Source organism: Callospermophilus lateralis, chromosome 6 (genome assembly GCF_048772815.1).
Source record: "Callospermophilus lateralis isolate mCalLat2 chromosome 6, mCalLat2.hap1, whole genome shotgun sequence".
Classification (NCBI taxonomy): Eukaryota; Metazoa; Chordata; class Mammalia; order Rodentia; family Sciuridae; genus Callospermophilus; species Callospermophilus lateralis.
The window spans coordinates 100,958,142-100,980,605 of NC_135310.1; the positions used below are offsets into that span (position 1 = coordinate 100,958,142).

Consider the following 22,464-nt stretch of genomic DNA (forward strand, 5'->3'; position numbering starts at 1 on the left):
TGGTTGAGGACAAACCCCTGTAGAGTTCTATTTCTTAGGTTCCCTAAGATGACACATATTCTTAATTCAAAACTCTTCAAATATGTTCTCTCAAATATAAGACACCTGAATGGGCTAGATTGTGTTTGTGTATTTTGTATGGCATGTGCATGAATTTTCTTGGCAAACTACATGCACATGTTAAATTACAGAATGGAGACCAAATTTTCACCATTTATCTATGAGACTGTCATTCTAAACAAAATTCATCAGAATTCAAACAGACCACACAGAAAATATGACCACTTCCTATTGGAGAAGTTAAAAAAAAAAAAAGTTCCTAGGAATTACATTTGCAAATTCTTGGTAGATTCACTGCTTCCTGTATTCAAATATGGAACACTGGGGAGAGCCACTTAAATCAACAGACATTACAGTTATCAAAAACTATGCTACCTAATTGTGAGATTAAAGCACAAAAGACAAATAGATTTAAAAATCTCTGAAATATTCACTTTCAGGAGATGAGTCAGTAAAGGCATTTGAGAAGCAATTGTTAGAGATGGGAAGAAAAAAAAAGAGAGAGAAATTAAACCAATGGTAAGAGAACTAAAGGGGGACACTACGGAGAGAGGTAGAGGGATGAAGGGATACAGAAGGGCTGCTGGTGTGGCTTTGCCATGTAGAGAAGAGTAGCCTGGGCGACACCAGGTTAGAAGAGGAATAAGTGAAATTCAGACTGCAGGGTTGGGAGGAAGGAGAAAGAATAGTGACACTTGATGGAAAGTGCCTGTTAAAGATACTTACCGGTTAAAAGGTTAAGAAAGAATGGTAGCACGAGAAGATAACGGGATGGAGGCAAGAGACTCTCTAGAGGAATGTCGTGTTGAAGCAGAGAAGAAAACATAAATACAAACTAGAGGCATAAGGTTGAAAGAAACAGAACTGCAGGGGGCTCAAGATCACAGATTCTTTCCCTTCTTCAAAGGAAAAAAAGAAAAAAAAAATTACAAGAAAAAGCAGCAAAAACCAAGCATCTGAGGAGAAAGGATGGGAAGTTTAAGCCTCAATCAGGATTTGTCCAGAGAAAGAGAATGAAGAGGTGCTGTCTTCATGTTACACCACAGGACAGGATTCGGAAGGCACTTTTAGGGGGCCTTTGTCACCTTCTCCTTGGTAGTATCAAGAGAACACAGTAAACCAGGGGTTACAGCAACTCAGTGGCTTCTTCAGTAGTAACCAGGAAAAACAAAACAAAACAAACAAACAAACAAAAACCCAAAGGGATATTTTCTACTTCTCGAGTTGAGAGGGAGATTTTCACATGTGCGTACACTCTTTGGGCCACATTTTCTGCAGTGTTATTTTTAAATAATTATTTGGGTCCTCAACTTCTTTGATCTTACCCTAAAAAATAAAACAGTGTGGACATATGCACTAAGGTGAAACTAAGCCCTTGGATATCTGTGACTCTGAGCCCTAGGGATTTGGCTGCTGTGAAACTATGTAAACAAACCCTGAAAACTCTTGATGGAATCCAAATTGGTCTACTTTTACAAAAATATCAAAGGCAGCAGACAAAGCAATCTTTTATTTTGGGAATGAACTGCACAGTTTTTTTTTTTTTGAATAGGGTTATTAACAACTGAAATAAAGTATTTGAAAACTTAACTTAGAAATAAGAGGACTCAAGGAGCACCTGTATTGTTTCAACTTGATAATGATTTTGAAGGAAAAAAGATCTAATGAATGCAAGCTAAAAAATTTCAATATTACACTTTCCCAAATCTGTTTTCTAGAAGGAAATTATTTTGAAAAAAGCAATCATAAATGATGCTATAAAGTTCTTGTATTTGGTTTCATTTATGTTTGTTTTCATCTTTATATTCTAAAACTAACATGGCATTATTTACTGTTGGTTTTTTCCCTCACTATTCCATAAGGAAAAGCACTACAAGTTAGAAAAAAATTTTGAAGGCCACCAAATTTAAGTTGTCTAAGTGACATAAGTTCAAGTAAGGTGAATGTGTATAATTAAAACATGGTGACTTCACAAAACGATTCAGAGGAAATTCTGACAAAAACAAAGCCACCAAACCCTGGAAATGTCACCTCAGACTGCTATAAACCTGCTGGCCTTCCTCACTAGCAGGGACAAGGCAGTGGCAGTGAGGGTTGCAGGGCACCAACCAGTTTTAATAATTAACTTTTACATAAATAGCTAAAATGTAAAAATTCTTTATACATAAAAGTTTTACATATATATTACATATACACTTAACTCTTAAATTATACATGGTTGTGTGATACTTAAAATGCCATTTAAAAATGTACGCAAAGAATTAAGATTTTAAAAGTAGGAATGTGTAAACCTTGTTAAGTTTCTCATAGAGTCAAACACTGCAAAGTGTATGTTGAGGACTCGGAGGTCTTTCTCTAAGATTTTAAAAGTGAGGAACAGAAGCTGGTTACGTTTCTTTACACATGCACACATTCCTCCATTCTTACAAGTATAAAGCTAGTTACATGCACATATTCCTAAATGTACATGATTTTTAAGTAGTCATATTTTAAACTCAGGGATTTAACATATATAGTTTAGACAGAAACGACTTCAACAGGAAAATGTTTGAAATAATAAGTTTCATAATGTGCTCTGAATGGAGAAATGTTGGAAAAGTAAGACACAGGAAGCAAAAAATGAAATATAAGACAGTTTCTACCCATGAAAATATCTGAAATGTGCAAAACATAATAGCCTTATCTGCTTCACTGAATGAGTAATAGCTGTGTTTTAGTAATTAAAAATAAATTGGAATAATTTGTCTGAACATTAAAATATTGGTGGTTTATTATTTCTGTGTATTTTTAACTCCTTTAATACATACATGAGATTATAATTTTTCTTAAATTCTTATTGATTTTATAAATATTTTCTCATATTAATTCATTCAAAATGAAATGAAATGATCTCCTGCTTCAGACCATAATAGCTTGTACTAGATCAACTCTTTCACTTAAAATAATAAGGACAGAAAAATACCTTAAAGATAAATAAAATAAAGATAGCCAGGACTTGTAGGGACAAGATCACAGATAAAGTCAGATTTTTTCTTGGCCATATTTTTACTCACAAGTTTACATTTGCAAATTCACAGTGCAAGACACTGAGGCGAAACAGTAAACCGGAGTCAAGAGCTTTTCATAAATCTGAAAAAGCTAAAGAAGACAGGCCAGGCACAGTGGTGCATGCTTGTAATGCCAGAGGCTTGAGAGGCTGAGGCAGGAGGATCGCAAGTTCAAAGCCAGCCTCAGCAATTTAGAGAGGTGCTAAGGAACTCAGTGAGACCCTGTCTCTAAATAAAATACAAAATAGGGTTGGGGATGTGGATCAGTTGAGTACTCCTGAGTTCAGTCGCTGGTACCCCCCACCAAAATAAAAGGAAAGATAAAGACAATAAAAATTGGAGTCTAGAGCCACCAAACAAAAAGTACCTAAGGATCCCTAATTACAGAGAAAAGGAAAGCAAGATAAAGTACCACCAAGAAACTGTGCAGTTACTGCTCTTATGGCATTTGCCAAAGTTTGAATTGTTCAATGAGCAAAAAGCAAGAAAAAAGAATAAAAGGAAGTCACTGAGAGGGTAAGAAGCTTATGAAAATCTTTGACTTTCAATACCAGAGAGATAATACTGGAGTTTAGATTCTCCCTAGAAATACAGACACCAATACACAGTTCAGGCTTTCATATGAGACCCCAGAAGAGTTACATACATATAGAATAAATGGAAGCTCGGAAAAGGCCACTATCCCAACACTAAATATCTTCCTCATGAAATCTCACTCCTTCCCTTCCTATTAAATATCCAACATTCATTCATTCAGAATATTCCAGGCTTATGAGAGGACTGAACCAAACCACCAAAAACTTACCAAAAAAAGTAGAGGGAGGAGGAAGGAGATAAAGCAAAAAGCCTCGTGAGTCCTGCTTGTGGGTCAAAGTTCTCTCCCTCAGATTCCCAGGATCAACCCTAATAGTATCTGTGGTGGTGGGAGAATTCAGCTGGTTGGCACAGTGCCAGTCCAAGTGTTTTATCATAGGAAACACACCTTGCAGTTTAAAGTCCAGGCTCTTCTGAGCCTAATGCCTGGGCTCAAATTCCAAGCCCCCCATTTCCTACTTCTAAAACTCTGGATAAATTACTTAACCTTTTTGTTCTTTGCCTCTGAAGGTGGAAGTAACATGATATAACAGAGTCTTGGAATAGAAGTCAAAACACCTATCAGTCCTTAAGGTTACTAATCAGTTGGGTGACTATGCATGGACTTAGACTTTGTCAATTTCTCTCTGCTCATGTGTAAAAAGACAAACCACTTTCTTGCTGTTTGTTTTGGTATTGGTTTTGTTTTTCAGTAACTGCTCTAAAATTTCAGCCAGTTTAAATATGACTATTATGACTCAGATACTGATTTTTTTTCATGATTATGGATTTTCTTCTGTGGCACATATTGGATTGATATTTAGCCAAATGGCAATGTTTGCCTTTCACATTTATTTACAAGTTTAAAATATTTCCTGTGTTTGAATACACGGGGGGAAAAATAAAAAGATGATTATTGTAAGAAATTAATATAGCCTAAAGGAAAGTTTTGGCATGTGAAGGAAAATGTAGACTTAACCATATTTTTCTCCCTTTTAAAGTTTTGAAAGCCCAGTAATTACTTAGTAGCTAATACATATAGAAAACAGTTCTGAAGGAATACAACATGAGATTTTCATCATATCAGCACTTGTATACCAATGGGTAAGAGATAGGTGGAGGTGGTAGTAATCATGAGGATTATGTTGTCACTGATAATATTGACGGTTGCCAGCCTATGCTACAATAAAGCACAGATAGCCTTCTGGTCAACCTTATTATTGTTTTTAAATCCCCTACAGAACAAGAATCTCCCTTTATTACTTGCTTTAAGGAAGGCAGCTCCTACTGCCCTATTTTGGTAGAGATCATCACATTTCACTACAGAAAACCAATTATTTTACTATGGGAAAAATCATAAATGAAAAAAAGTCAGGAGGCATATTTTTATATTATACACAATATGTATATATCAAGTACATTACATATTACCATTATTTTTCAGAGACTTACGTAGAACCTTAAGATAAAGACATAACCAACAAATTTGTATGAACACAAATTTCTCTATCCATCTAGTTAACTAACAGGGAAGAATATTTCTAACATTAGCAGTAGTCATTATTTCTACTGGGGACTGTAATTTAATTTTATTTTCTTAAACTTTTTCTGTATTTTTTTCATGTTTTCCACAAGGAGTATAATTTCTCTGATTTATAACAAAAAGTAAAACTTAGATACATAATAGATTTGTTGGACTATTAAATTTATCAATAACTACTATGGAGATACTTTATATATAACATAATTTTTCTACTTTGAATTTCAAGAGGTGTCTCTCTCATCCTCTGATACCTAATGAGCGAAATGATGGAAAAAAATTTAGACCTTTTTAATACAACAATCACTTGAATGATACTAATATACTCATAGCACACATTTGTATGATAAAAGAGTATCTTTCATGTAACAGAGACTTTTAGGCATACAGAGAATAAAAACCAGTGTATACCATTCAATATTGTTATAAAAAAAAATTTCTGGATTTTAAAATCAGAAAATTATATCTTAAAAATAGCTTTAACAGCAAAAAAAAAAAAAAAAAAAAAAAAAAAGTCACCTTCCTTTAGACATAGGACTAAGCAGTTACATTTCCCTGTGGTGGTAGTAAGCTGAAGACGTCTTCATACTCCAGGAAGACACTGGTTTTCTATTGAACTTCAACTACTCCAGCCCATTAGTTTATTGGTGATTATTATCACAACACTTGTTATAACCTATTTTGTATTTTTCTCAACTTTTAACTAATCAAAATATTAATTTGTCCAAGGACAAGTTTGATGACATCATTGTCACTCAAACACTTCATGACTTCCTGAACTCTACTTCCACAAAGTTATATCAAGGAACTTCTATAACTTTGCCCTAATCTATCTGTTATAGCATCCCTTGACTTTTTTTTTTCCTACCTGATTGTACTTCTCTCATACTCTCTGTGGTCTGAAAATGCTAAGATCTCCACCAAGCTCGTACCTCTCAAAATTTCTTCACCAAAGCCTGTGTGAGGCCCTGAGTTCATTACCAAGGATGACAAGGGGTGGGAGGGTGTGTGGATCCCAAAAGGGCCTCTTAATATGACCTTCTATGTGACGCCTTCCCAGTTCTAATACTTTCACTTTACTGGCCCGGAACATAGGAATTGTTTAATTATTATCTGTAAAATTGCTTTAAAAGACTAAGTGATGGTTCTACTTCATATGCAGGGCATATGATCATTTTTATCATAGGTCCTGGGTCAGCATCTAGTCACACTATTTATCCATTCCACTGAACCTGAATCATATGCAAGTTATTTCCAACTCTATCTCTTACCTAGGCCCACATGGTCAGGACTATTCTCCAAGTCTAGTCACTGTGTTTATGTTTTAATGTGAACCCTTTTCTCTTTATCTAGACATGTCTACAGCCCAGGTCACAGAGCCTGAGGTTATGTGTCAGCCACTTCAAGGATGTATTCACCCTGTTGCTCTATTTGTTCCAGCAATTGACCTCTTTGGTCTTTCTCTAGCAAAAAAGAATCCATATTTCTGCCCTAAAGCTTCACCTATGTCTGGTCTGTTCTGACCACAAATATATGAATGGCTTACTCCTTCTTTCTTCAAACCTTGGCTCACAAGTCACTTTCTTAAGGCCTATTCTGATCACACTATTAAAAATGGCAACTACCCCCACCACCTCTCCCAATTTCCCTTACCCAACCACATTTGTATTTTGATTCGTTTTTCTCCTTATTTACCAAGTTTATTATCTCTCTTCCCCGTGTGTGTAAGCTCCAGTTGAGAGCTCTCGGGAATTCCCAGAACTTAGAACAGTACCTGATATATAATGGGCACTAAACAAATATTTGCTGAATGAATGAATGAATGGCCTGAGCCATTTAAAGCTCTTAAGTCTAGCCAAAGCCGAGCCAAAGTTCAAATGAACTCATCAGAGGTTAAAGGACAACTTCATTGTCTGTCTGGCTTTTTCTTCCCTCTTCAAATCTCCCCTATATTTTGAACTCACAATACCTGTTTCCTTTCAAAGTACCTCCTGATCTTCTGTCTGCATTCTGGGTGTTGATGTTATCTACTTAACATAATCTTCTTCGAGTTCAGATCAATTATATCTGAGTTTTTCAAGATCATTTGAAGACTGACCAGTTAAGACTCCAGTAACTGATATAAAGGTATACACCACACAATGCTTCTGTAGCAACTGCAGGAGAATAGGCAGAACCCTTCAAATACAAAATGTCAGTCTAGTGTTGCAGCTTCCATTAACTCAACAAGGCTCCCATGGCAACCTCATTAACTAACTCTAATCAAGAGGACCATCAGGTGAAGGAAACCAACATCCTCATATTCGCATGAAAATGAATTTTTGACAAGATGCCTCCAAGTGTACTGAAAGTCTTAAGCTTATCATCTCTATAATATTTTTATCAAAAATGCCCACCCCATCAGGTCAAGTGTTCTCCTTTTTGTCCATTTTCCTTCACTCACTGTTGGACAACACCTGCCCCCTTTCCCTTTGCAGTTACTTTTTCTGACTTAGACCTGAAAACACCTGAGATTGAAAAACTGGAAAATTCTGTTCCTATGGAATTTAGATGTTATAAAGGCAACATGAAAGCTCAATGTTTTATGATAATGTTTTAGATAACTATTAGCTTTGCCATTTCAACAAACTACTATAGGTACATCATCAGAAAATGATTTCACATTTCAATTAGTAACTGTTTTTTTATTTTAAGCCTGAGACAGGAAAGAAAATGAGCAAACATAAATAATCATAAAAAACAGACTTTCTACTTCAGAGATTCCTTCAGAGACCTACTTCAGAAGACACAGCTAAATTTTGTACCATCATCAATAACATTCCCACAGAGTCCAAAAGAAAGATTGCATACATGATGTGCAATCTGTACAGGAGTACTATTTTGACAAAAAAAAAAAAAAAACACAAATTTTGAAGAACCAAAAATGGGAATAGATAAAATGGTCTTAAAAACATTTCCCTTAGTCAGACAAATCATATGCATTCCTAAATAAGTCCAATATTTGTTTCTTTCTAAGTATTAACTAGAGCTATGGATTAATATTAGCAAGGGAAAGTTTCTCCTGTCATCTGTAAATAACTCTAAAGCTAAGATGCCATTTTATTTTACTTACTTATTTATGTATTTTACCTTTTGGTACTGGGGGGTCTGAACATAGGGCAACTCTACCACTAAGCTACATTCCAACCCTTTTAATTTTTATTTTTCCTGAAACAGCGTCTTGTTTAGTTGCCCAAACTGGCCTTGAACTTGCAATTCTCCTGCTTCAGCCTCCTAAATGGCCTATACCACTGTGCCCAGGTAAGTTGCCATTTTTAAATGAAAACCTATTGAAAATAAAAGCCACAGTTGATTTTTAGATATTAAAAAGTACTGCCTGAAACCCATGAAGCTCATAAGTTATTGATGATTTTGATGTGCAATCAAATTGAAGATTTTATATAATTTTATCTTCATTTTTTATACCATTCCAAAGTTTTGCTTCAAAAAGCCTGAAAACAGAAAGAATATTACCAAAGCAGAATTTTTTTTTAAGGTAAGAGGGCTAAGTAGGGCAGGCCATAAATAATATTCTTCATGGCCTTTTGAATTATATTAGAAAATTTCAGTAAATAATACATTATATAAACTAAGAGATACTTTAATGAACTTTCAACACCAAGATAGCAAGGCTATAATTAATAAGAACTTCAGAAATTCACAAAACCTTGAAATCTTTCATAAAAATAGAACTCTTGCTACATTATCTTTACTTTAAAAAAATAGTAAATTTTGTCATTTTAAAAATACTGTATGAAAAAAAAAAAAAGATTTTTTTTTCTCTTGCTCTGTAAAGCATGCACTGCTCCTTTAGCTTTCTGCCAGAATTAAGGATCTTTTCTGGTCTTCAGATCTTTAGGTCAGAAAGTATGGTTTGGCAAGTTTTTTCCTTCAACACCACTTCTTTTACAAAGGAAGATATCTCTTTGCACAATCTGAATATAAAATAGATATACTGAAGCTATCTTCATAGTAGGTCTAATTTCAAATGTAATTGTGTTGAATCAATTATTCCCCCAGTTTGAACCTTCTAAGCACCAATGTTTGAAAAATGTTGTGCTGTTCTGCAATTAATATACTGTATCTAATCATTCAGATACTTTCTTTAAATCCTTTCAGGAATGCCCACATCACAAATGGCTAGTCATTCATTGTAGCTGGCATTCCTAGTAAGATCCTGTCTTATTAAATCCCGAAGTTGGTCAAAGATTGTTCTCATTTTAGAAGAAGAAATGCCAATTCAGTGAAGCAAAAATATAAGCTGAAGCAAAAATATAAGCTGATGCAAAAATAAGGGTTGCAAGAACAACTTTAATTTTACAGAATTAAGAAATAAGGTCATAGAAATAGGAGGAGGTGGAAGGGATGGGAAGAAATGTCAGTGCCATCTAGGATGCTAAATATGTGACAGGTGTCATGTTGGAAAAGTCAGCCATTTCCTCCAGTCCTCACATGGATTCTTTGGAGTACTAGCATCTCCATGTAACATGTGGGAAAAATAACTCAGAAGCTGTATTTGCCAAGTCTAATAAAATGAGCTGAGATTTAAGCTGAGTCCAATATTCTGAGCCTTCAAATCATTGCAGGATGAATTTATTAAATAAGAGTATTATTTAAGTTGGGGTAATTAAAATTTTTAAAAGACTATTTTTTTTTTCCCATAAAAGTTATCAAGTAAGTCAAGGAAGCATTAAAACTGTCTTACAATAAGGTTAAAAGTTCTCTTAATAGTACCTTTTATATTCTCTTCTCCCCTTAAGTAAGTGCATTGAAAATAACATATTTAATATCACCAGGGTTAGTGATAATAGTAGAAGCAGCAAGTGAGTGTACCCCTAGAATAATGTGGAATGTGTTATCTGTCTGGATAGCACAAGAAGTCTGACATAGAAAGATTTTTCCCATATAGGCAGAGCAACAGTTGGCACTACAATTTTAACACGTTGTCTCTCTTCTCTCTCTCCCCTCTCCTCTGAGTCCCTCCCTTTTTTTCTCCCTCCCTCCCTAATCTCCACTACCTCATCACCCTCCCACCTTTCCTTCTCAGAAACACATACTCAAATGTAAATATGCATTAACATATAATGCACTTTATTCAGAGAAAAGATGTTCAATTTAATATCACAGGATAGTGATGTCATTAAATCTGACTAGGTGAAATATACTTCCTGGAAGAAACTAATTTTGACTGAAATTCAAAGAATAAAAGGGGAGATAGATGATCCTGGCCTAATGAAGGCAGTGATGCAAAACACATAAATGACACTTAGCTGGCCAGGACATGGTTGCAAAGTGATGTGGATGGAAGTAATACAATGCCACAATGAAAATCATTCAGACAGCGAAGTGATTCACCAAGGAGTACAATATTATTTTAAACATGATTAGAGATTTGGATAAAGATGCTAGATTTTTTTTTTTTTTTAAGAAAACACCAGATGACCACTGCTTTCTATCTTTTATTAAATTAATAAAAATACTTGGGAAGGTACAAAGACTTATTCAATGCTCCTACTTATTGTAGAGTCCTGGTGAACAAGCTTGTAGCTTAGTACTACTTCGATACTACCAGCTGAGACCCACCCCCCATCATCTATTCACCTTCTCTTTTGCACCTACGGGCCCAACAGATGGTTAATATTGGTCTGTATTACTAATAACTCCCAAGGCCAAACAGACACACCCAGGAACAGTGAGTCAGGGATGAACCAAAACCTGAATGGGAGTGATATGGTATACAACACCTCAGGAATCGCTCTGCCCTAATTCTCACTAGACTTTTGCTTATGTGTCTTCTTGATTCCATATTTCACAAGAGTAAGATTCACATCTCAGAGAAGAAGCCAGGTTAGAATTAGGAAACAGAAATGCAAATAACATTCTGGTTAAACATTACATATTCAATATTACCAGAAGTTATAACTTTGTGAATATATGCCACTGAGTGGCTAAAAAAAAAATTACTTTAATGAAAGATGACTTTTTAAAGTAATTAGAGGGGATGTTTTCATAAGAGGAGTTCACAGTAATTAAGAATATATGCATACATCATCTTGGGAACACTTATTGAGAGACAAGTAATTACCTGGGAAAACTCTTGCAAGACACTTTCAGACTTTATGAAGCTGACCCAAATGCAACTGTGAACCACATAGTGAAAAACAGAAAGGGGTTAAAAAATTTCCAGTAAATTAAGATATGTTCCTTTAGGGCAGAAGTAAGATAGTATCTATAATTGAATTTTTTTCTAAGGAAAATTCTCAAACTAAGCAAATTCACCAAAAAAAAAAAAAAAAAAAGAAAAGAAAAAAAAATTGTTTTCTAAATAATTTCTAAGTAAAAGCTGACAAAAACGCATAAATTTTTAAAATTTAGATTTTTAACTTATAATAAAATCATTTATAATTATAAAAGGAAAATGATTCAGAGGTGACATAACTCAAACTCGATATAAGAGTATAATAGTAAAATTAAGAAACAGAATACTGACAGTGTAGCTCCATGATGGAGCACATGACCCTGGGTTCAATCCCCATCAATGAAGGGGAAAAAATAATTAAATATTCTCAGTACAGACAGAAGAGATACTTTTCCTCCTTTTCTCAAGGGACTAGGAAGGCTAACTTGGTGTTTATGATTGACCAGATTTCCATTGTTTGGACCTAAGCAGATTGCATTTGGATCTTTTCATTACATTTTTTTCCCATAATATGGCATTTATTGTCATAAATGCCTGATCTCAATCACAAACAGAGCAGTTACAGTGTGTTTAAGTTCTTTTCTAAGATTGCTTCCTGGGTTCTGCTTTGCTGTTTTCTAGATCTACTTGTTTGGCCTCCTATCTACAGTTTTACATTGTTGATTACCAAAAATATCTCCCTGAGAAATCTAGTCTATCCATTAGACTCTACCTTATTTAAATACTTTGTAAATAAAAAGATCAACCTTTTACATGGACATGATAATTTACTGAATTGCCAATAAAAAGTATTTATCCTCTGAAAATGATTTAAAACCAGAAAGTTTATTCTGATGACTAATAAGCTTCTAACAATAATGAGAGATTAGAACAGACTATGACTTTCTGTTGAATAAATGGCAGTAATGAAAATCACTTAATCTTTTAAAAGTAATGTGTTCTGACAAGATTCTATTCCATACTATTTGCTTTTATTATTAAAAAAAATTTACAGACTTTGTCCAGATGTAGGATAAATAATCTGAATTTTTAAAAAACTGAGTTAATAATTTCCCCTAGAATATTTTATCCTGTAAAAATCTTTAAATACACAGAGTGACATATGAAGAAACCTACAAAATACTTGAGAAATAAGCATTCCATATGTATACATCCAAATTGACTTTAATATTTACTGCATCTGGGTAGATACTCACATATTCCCCAATGGTTTTGAAAAACAGCAAAAAGAGTAATGATCTATTATGATTTCAACTGTGATACACTTAATTTATAAGACCAAATAATATTCTTTTTAATTCAGCTTGGATATGTATATATAAATTGAATAAAATAAAATTCTCTTTCTTCTTTATGCCACTCTAATTGAATAAAATAAAATTCTCTTTCTTCTTTATGCCACTCTAATTTTATGGAAGAGAAGCAGAACACTACATTGTTTCACAGTATGGACTTCAATTTTCCTCTGTTGCTAATTTAAGTAGGAGTTCTCAGTAGAAAATGACCAGGTAGAGGATATTACTTTTAGAGGCTTATTAATACACAGTGCCACATTAGAAAGAAAAACACATAAAAAGGTCATAACTAATATTTAGTTTTAAGTGAGTGTTATCCTCAAAATATGATATCTCCTGCATTATGTCTACTAGACATCATAAAAATGCAATGTCCCAAAGGAGACTAGCTCTGGGGTAGGCTGATATGTGCATACCTACTAAGTCACCTGAGTGCAGTCTTAACCTGCACGGGTAGGTTTCTAATTCTCCCTTAACATTGAGATTGAAATGCATATTATGTCCCTAACAGAAGTTAACAAAGTTTGCCCTCAATATTATTTTGTATTTAGAAGTACTCATATGCATTCTTGAATTTTCTGTTTTTTAAAAAGTACAATTGTATACTTGGTTCACAGGACACAGGATAGTTTTAAAAATATCAAAGATTCAATTGAGAAAATTGAACTGACAGTTTACTTCATTCAAACAACATCTGGTCATCTTCTGTATGCCTGATTCTATAGCTAACTTTTAATAACTAAAATAGATTAGTCATTTCATTAAGAAAATACTGCTCCAGGAGCTAACCTAGCTAAAAGGCACATTATCTGAGTTCAAAAAATCTGGAGGAAAATATCACTTTACTTTTGTGAAGCCTACCTTTGACATTAGCCTCAGAACACTGTGTCTCCGGAAACTGATAGAATTTTAGCAGCCTGTCTTGCAAACTGTCATGTTATTCAGGACTCCAAGGGCCCTCTATTTCCATACTCCATAAACTATACTTTTTCAAACATTTCTGTGTCTTGCTGAGTAGAAGAAAGCAGTGATATGTATGTGCCCCTCCTAAGGTCCCTTTCAGATCAAAGCTTTCGTATCCAAGTCTCTATAACTAATATATACTTTGTGATTTAAAAATCATCATTTTTTGTTAAAATATCTTAAAACTTTAGTTGTGCTTGGGAAATCTGCTGGATTCTTCAAAGTGCCTTCCATGGTGCTCAGTACATACAAGAAAAAGAAAACCACCGAAAACAAAAACAACTTTCAGTAACTTTTACTGATAAACTGAGTATTTCTACAGCTTCTTCTGAGCTCTAAAAAGGATTTGTGAGATTTATAAGCCAATATAAATATTTGATAAAGAGCACTAAGGACCTGAAAATCTAAGTACCTCAGAATCTTACTTTAGAATATCACATTATCATGTTGATCTTTATATTGTTTCCACATAACTCAGAAAACAGATAAGTGAAATTATAGATTATATAATAGCATAAGCCATATCCAGAGCAACAATCAGTATTTAGTCTACTTTGTTACAATAAAAACTTGACCGTATCCACCAATATATTTCTTTTTTCAAAGGTTAAGAAATCTTTAAGTGCTTTAGACTTATGAAAGTGTTAAATTATGTTATTCCCAGTCCCCATACCTTAATATTCAAGGGCAGAAGGCTTCTTAAATATGTTATGAAGAGAAGGAATTACCCCCATTAGCTGGGCCCTACTCCTTCTCTCCCAAATGCATGCATTAAATGGGAACTATATCCATAGGTACACTTCCTGAAAATAATCGCCATGGCCTGTATGTACAGAAATCCCTTTATTAACATACATGTATATCTATGTACTCACTGTGATTTTCTACATATCAAATTTTTTTCATTTCAAAATAAAAATATGATTACCTTTCTTGCTTCTTTTATCATCTTCCTAATAGTTTCCTTTATTGTAAGCAGGTGTGCTCTTGGCGGATGAAAGAGGAGATCTATATGGGTGCCCCCTAAGAGTCCAGGCATAACATATGGCCAGCCTAAGTCAAGATTTGGAGCTTCTACATCAGACTCAATGGGCCAGTAAGTCCCTGAAGATGAGGTATCATCATAGGAATTATCAGTACCATGTGCTGCACTTTGTGCAACCTTCTGAACATTTTTCAAAATGTAATTAATTTCTTCCTCAGCTAGGAAATCTGCAACACGTTCTTTGGCAAGAAATTCTTGGTATGCTTCTAATCCATGTTCAATCAGGGTATCAACGGCCACTCGATACCATTCCTTATAGTGAGGTTCAATGTAGTTGTCAGATTTACACTCCTCATTCAGTGAGGAGAGCATCGATGAGGTCTCCATGCTTGCGAGAATATGACAATGGCTCTTTCAAATGTCCATTTGCGAGAGGTATCTGAGTGTTTGAAAAAAAAGAAAATCAAGATCAGTCAGAACTCTGTATTCAAATACTTTATTAAACATGTCAACTACTATTTTTACATCTATTCATTTACATTACCAGCAGCTCAAACTGCCATGCATTTCATATCCAAAATGACATTAATAGCACTGCAATTCATATATCCCTTACAGTTAAACACATTTCCTTTAAAAACTGTCATTTCATTTTCCTTTTTCATTTTCCCATTTCTCATCTAAGATAATACACCTGTTTTCTCAATACACTCAGAAATTCTTAACTTAAATCTGGGACCATACATGGTAGTTATCAGTTTCTACAAGCCCCTTTAAAATAGAATTAAAATACAGTCCATGTCTGACTAGCCATTAGTGTAAGTCACTACCAAATACTTGTTATGCATATAATAATATGCTAAAAAATGTAAAAAGCACAAAACACCTGTCTTCCAGGAATTTTACTAATTAGGTGAGGTGGGCTGGCAAAATGCACACAAAAAAACGTTAGTTATCGTCTTGAACAAAATCATTTATTACTAAGAACCAAAATGAGTATGCATTCTTATTAATTAATTAATGCCTATGTCAGTGCTTTAAGAACAAAAAGCAAGTAGAGATAAATATGGAGTACAGGAGGTATGAATAGCCTTGTGCCAGAGGGAATTTCAGTTCAACCAAGAGCTATGAGTAAGAGGACGACCAGGTGACAGGAAGAAACATTTTCATTCCATGTAAGGCTAAAAACATAAGCAACCACAGAGAACAGAATTGAGCATGTACATTAGGAAATCAGGGGGGAAATCTGGTATGCTGAATAGCTTTCTTTCACCAGGAGTAAGAGATAAAGTTTAACAGATAAGATGGAGACAGGTATAGAGGGACTAGGAGATCTTTCGATTCAGCAAAACTTATTTTTCAAACAATTAGTCTGGCAATAGCTGGGGACTGGAGCAGATACACTTAGCTAAGAGTCTTTCAGTGTTCAAATACTTGGTGAGAAAGTGACACAAATATTCAAGAGATGGTTTAAACAAACAAAAAAAAAAATCTGAAATATAGTGACTGAACAGTGGGAAATTTAGGACATCAAAGGTAAATCAGAAATTTCTCTTAGGAATCAAAATCTACCTATCCAAACTCATGCTCAATCCCATACAATGCTCATAAAATGTTTTTCATCCAATCATTCACTCAGGACTTCACTGTGTGAGATACTGGAGTGGACATTATCTCAGTCAGATAAGAGACTTTTCAATCTTTTGAAGTAATGATTTCCATTATGAGGTTCAAACAAAATATAACTCTATGATGTACTACAAACACTGATTTGACAAAAATTGGCAGAACCAGGCTGTCCTCCAAGGGCAAAAGGAGGAGCACCAAGCTCATCTGTTAGTGTGTAAGCTCTGGTGTAGAAAGATAAAATTTATTTTATTACCTAATTAAAATTAGTGTAATCTGTTGACAACCACCAGGGACACACGCTGAAACATGTATGGGTTTCTCTGTCATTGCAGGAGGTGCTAACTTGTTCCAAACCACATTTCATTCAAATTCAGTGGTTTTTCTCTACAGGGGAGATTTGCCCCCAGGGGGCAATACCTGAAGGTGTTTTAAAATGTAAACACTTGCAGGGAGGGGTACTCCTGGTAAAACTCCTGGCCCAGGAAATGTTGCTGGTGCACAGGACAGACACCCACAATTAGGAATTATCTGGCCCAAAATGTCAACACTGTCAATGATGAGGACTCATCACATGGCTCACCTCACATACATGTGCTTGTCAAAGGTTCATGCTAGAAACTTGTCCTAGCTATTTCAGTATTGGCAGGTGTTGGGTACTGTGTGAGGTAAGGCCTGGGGAAGGTGATTACAGCACAATCACACTACCCTCATGAATGGATTGAGGTCTTTCTCTAGAGACTGGGTTATTTCTCTTGAGACTGGATGACATGCCACGGGAATGAGTTAATTTTTGTGGAATTGAATTCCTTACCACTAGCCTGGATTGTTATAAAGCAGGTCAGCCTCCCCTCTGCCTCTCTCTCCCACTCAGGCTGACTTTCCCTTTCCACTTCATCATGAAGGGACACAGCATGAGGACCTCAGCAGAGTGGGTACCAATGCCATGCTTTTGGATCTTCCAAACTGTGAGCTAAATAACCTATTTTCTTATTAAAATACCCAATTTGGGGTATTTTATGATAGCAACAGAAAATGGACTAAGACAACATGATATCTTACTAATTCATAAAATTTTCAACATTAAAGTTCTCTTTAATGTAATGCTCATTGTTAACTAAGTTCATGATAATTTGACAGAATCAATCCATATACTTATTTACCTTCCTAAGATTTAGTGTACTTTTCCTTTGATAATTCCATCCCAAACTGGAAGAATAGTGGTTACATACAAAAATAAATAAATACATTAAAAAATCACACTATTATTTGTAAAATTATTAAAAGTGGTACGTTACTTACTGGTCATTCATTTTTTAAAAAATCCAAATTTTCTAACTGAGCACTTATTTCTTAACTTTTATATTTTAACTTTTGATTTCCCATAATATGTAATGTTAAATGCCTGTTACCTAATCAGAAGTTAAATTATACACAATGATTTAAAAATTATTTTCATTTATGAACATTACTTACGCAAATAAATATCCTGCAACTCTAAAAAATGCACTCCTAAACTATGTGTAAAATCAAATAGTCAATGCAGGTGCCATTAAACACAATATAGAAAAATCATAGCAACACTGAGCATTGAGTTAAGACATTATGTACAAGAGTTAAGAAATAAACACACTTGGTATTGGTCCTGTGGGTAAGGCTGTACTCCAGACATTGTAGAGAGACACCCATTTACCACAAGAGCTATTTACAAGGGATTCTTGTGAAGGAAACATCCAAAAACTAATTTTAATGGAGAACAAGAAAGTAATAGAACTTGTGTACTTTCACTGAAAATTTAGAAGGCTTATTATAGGACAAAATTAGGTGTTGCTTTAAACTTAGAAAACTAAAGTATCAGTTTACTAATAACTATTTAAATCATAAGTAGAAAATATATTTTCTTTTAACACAGAGTTAATGCCTAGAGAAAAATATTAACTCACTATGATAAATAGTTGAGCAGACCACTGGGCTTATCCACAAAAAAAGTGATATATTCTGGGTTGGGGGAGGAGGAAAACAATCTTAAGAAGTCATGCCTCAAAAACATTGTAAACTGAATTTGATACAGCATCTTTAGGGTCACTTTTGGCAAGTAGAAATTCCAAAAACTACATTCTTTAAATACAAATAATATAGAATGAGTCCTAGAAAAAAAAAAAAAGAAAGAAAGAAAAACATGCATTTCAATTCAACTCAGGGACTTCTCTGAAAAATACTTTGGCAGTTTTATTTATAAAACTAAACAAGAAACTCCACAAACATTATAGCAATCTCCTTCTTAGGATTCACTAAACTTAATCTTTACTCAAAAATGTATCTATGGATGTTCACTGAAACTCTATTTGTAACAGCAAAAACCTGGAAACAAGTTAGACGTCCCTTAACATTAAACAGTGGTATAGGCATACTTTAATATACCATTCAGGAATAAAACAGACTGCTGATCTGCTGATCCATCCAGAGATTAACCCAGATTAACCTCCCTCAGGGGGACACAGTGATTAAAAACAAACAAACAAACAAAAACACAAATCCCAAAGGCTACATGTTGCATGCTCCATTCTTGAGATCATAGCAGTACAGAATGGAGATCAGATTAGTGGTTGCCAAGGAAGAAGGGAGGGCAGTGATGGGGGAAAGGTACATGTGGCTGCAAAAGGGCCACAAGAGCAATTTTTGTTGCATTTTTTGATGGTATCAATGCAAATATACTGGCTTGGATACCTTATTACCATTTTGCAAGATGGTATCAGTGGGAGTAACAAAGTAAAGAATAAAAGGAATCTTTCTGTATTATCTCCCTCAACTGTGAATCTACCATTATCTCAAAAAATTTAACTAAAATATCATATAGATACAAAATTTCACAAAGATTGGGGGTGGGGGAAGAGGTGGAGAGACCGACCAGCATAGAGGATGACAGCTTATGTAGGTAGAACTGTAAGACTCAAACCCTTCTTCACCAGTTACCATGAAGCTCTCAGCTAAAATACCTACTTCAACAAGACTCAGTTTGGGGATATGAAGGAAGAAGAGTAACAGTCTTCACCTCACTGGATCATTCTATGGTATAAATGAAGGAATGCAGATTTCAGGTGCTTAACTTTTAATATTACTTTTCTGCTGTTAGAACTATTTTACATTTTCACAATCTGTTACATTATAATTACTATAAAGATTTTCACAATGTTATAGTACAATTGCTTTGCAAATAGAAGTGTGATCAGAAGAAATTTTTTAAATTCAAAAAAGGTAAAATTTTTGTGTCATGCCCTTAGCAATGGCATACAATTTGGAACTACTTTTTTATATGCAAATGCCATAAAACAAAACTAGTTATGGGTTTGGGGGGTTTGTTTGTTTGTTTAGTTTCTGGTCTGAGAAGATACACTGAGAAGACTTCTGAAATAATAAGTCAGTGGAAAAATGCTCCAAAGAGAAGCTACAAATTTCTCACAAATAGCCTGAGACAGGTCTTTGAAAACAATGGCAAAAAGGATAAAAAAGATACTAATATTGTTGCAGTCCCTTCCTCAATCTATCTTAGGCTATTTCTCTCTACTACTGAATACTATTAGGACTCTGAATTGTGCCCCAGCAAGAGGCACTGAAGTCATTCGCTTCCTGCGACACTGAACTTATTTGGGAACAGGGTCTTTGCAGATATAATCAAGTTAATATGAAGTCATAATAAACTAGAAAAAGCATTTCAAATAAGAAAAAGTCAGTTTCATACTTTTGCTTTGCTTCAAAACAACTGCCTTATAAAATCATAACCTATGGCCCACAACAGTTGAAAGTCACAGATCTCTTCTATTTTCAATTTTTTAGCTGACAAGATAGTGTTTGTCTTCAAATTTGATTACCAGAAATTTAAGATGACAATTAAAACATGAAAGAAGATACAACTAAATTAAAAATTTACTATAATACTCTAGCTGTCAAGTACAAATTGATATCTAATTTTGACTTCCAAACTCATTAAGAGTCTAAGCTGGTATGAGATGCATGAGAAAATGGCCCAAGAGCAGAGATGACAGTCATCCACAGCACAATTTTCAGCAGACTGAAGAATACATGACTACAAGGCTACATGGCGCACTCTGTCACCTGGTGCTGGGTACAAACACATGCATGGATGGATCACCAGAAGAATGTTATAGTACAATTGCCTTAAAAATAGAAGTAAGCTCATGAAAAAAAAATAAATAAATAAATAACGGACCTATATTCCTCCAATTCATTTTACAAATCCCAAGTGGAAAATCCATTTGCTCAAGATTTATTGTTTCTTAATTTTCTAGATTTTTAATTGTAGATGATAGATAAGCAATATCACTTTCATACCAATATAATTTCAGGGTTTGTCTACGTTGGCTGTCATTCAATATATTTACCATCCCTAAACAAAACTCCAGGAATTTCTGGAATCACATGGAAAAGGTCCCAAATAAATGTTAATGACATTAAAACATAATATTTCACTGTCATTTGGAAGTATATTCCTATAAACAAAGTCTTGAGAAAAACTGTTTACTGATTGGGAAAGCTAGTTGGATGGTCAAATTATAAAGGATTTCTCAATGCATGGTTTAAAATGCAAGTGAAAGTAAGGTAAATTACTCTTTTACTGACACTTAAATTATTCTTGAATTACATTTTATCATAATATCAGCATTCCAGAAGCAACAGTGAATGGGACATGGGCATCCTGATGGAGCTGCATCTTGTGCTGAGCTAACGTGTGCCATTCTGAATCTGAGCTTGATCACTATGGATGATAACTGTTTGGATGAATAAATGGAAATGCACTGGTAAACATATAGAAGAACACATATTTCTTATATGTGAGAATAATTAAAATGATGTTAATGTAGCAAGATTATAAACAAACGTAAACAGCATTAAGTTCAGCTAGAAGAAATTTAAAGCATTTGAATTTACAGCAAAAGTAAACTATCCAACAGGTGTGGTGGCTCACGCCTGTAATCCCAGTGGCTGCAAAGGCTGTGATAGGAGAATTGTGAGTTCAAAGCCAGCATAAGCAACAGTGAGGCTCTAAGCAACTCAGTAAGACCCTGTCTCTATACAGAAAAAGAAAAAATACAAAATAGAGCTAAGGGTGTGGCTCTGTGATTGAGTGCCCCTGAGTTCAATGCCCAGTAATGCCCCCCCTCCAAAAAAAAACTTAACTATCCAAGTACAGGATTATGCAGGTATGGAGCCCATTATGTAATGACATTGAGAAATGAAAATGTTTAACGCAGAAAGAACACTAAGAGATATGCATTACAGTAGTTTTCAATTACATAAAACAGAGAGTAGATTTTTAAGGACCCAATGACAAATTGCAGGTTGGCTCAATGACATTGTGGGTAAAACAGCCCAGCATTTGACTTCTATTTTGCCTATTACTGATTGTAAGATCTCTCAGTCCTGTTATATGAGGGCTTTAAATCTCATGTTCCTCATCAGGAAAATGGGTAAAGTAACACTATTGACCTCAAGGGTTTCTATGGATACTAAATGAGATGTAACTACTCAACTTTACATTTGTTATTTAAAAAATGCAAAAACAAACAAACAAAAAAACTTGTTAGGTACTAAGCCAAGCTAGTTTTATTGAATAAAATAAAAAAGACCCTGTTCTATTTTTTGCTTAAAGATGCTAAGATTTTTTTTTTTTTAATTGTCTGCCAAAAAAGATCTGTGATGTTCAGAAACTTCAGTTGGAGATGAGGAGGTAATTAGGGGGTGTGACAACAAACTGCCCATGAACCCTCTCCCAAATTTTTCCTAGCTGACTTTCAAAGTTCACCTTCTTCTTTTTTTTTTTTTTTTTTGCATTTAATAAAAAACATTTAATTAATGAAACAATATATTAGGTTATATTTTAAAAGGAAAAAAGGAAGAAGAAACAATGTAAATTAAACATATTAAACATATACAGGTGAGGAAGCTGATGTCTAGCAGGGGACAGACTTAAAGTAACATAATGGCCCATCCTGGATAAGAATTCAGGTCCAATAACTGCCATTCAGAGTTCTTCCCATAATCCCAACTTCATGGCAGGATCCAGTTGCCTCCCTATTATCAGGGTATAAACTGTGAAGCTGCTCAGTGGCAGGGCTAAA

General features: G+C 34.5%; 1 protein-coding gene across 1 annotated transcript in view; it reads right to left on the reverse strand.

Annotated features, from left to right (window-relative positions):
* Fam83b (family with sequence similarity 83 member B) overlaps positions 1–15,088 on the reverse strand; it is a 60,183-nt gene extending 45,095 nt beyond the window's left edge. Inside the window, exon 1 of the mRNA XM_076860076.2 lies at positions 14,645–15,088. Coding sequence (XP_076716191.2) covers positions 14,645–15,088 — 444 coding nt within the window. The remainder of the gene's footprint in view (positions 1–14,644) is intronic.
* Between the last annotated feature and the right edge of the window lie 7,376 nt (positions 15,089–22,464).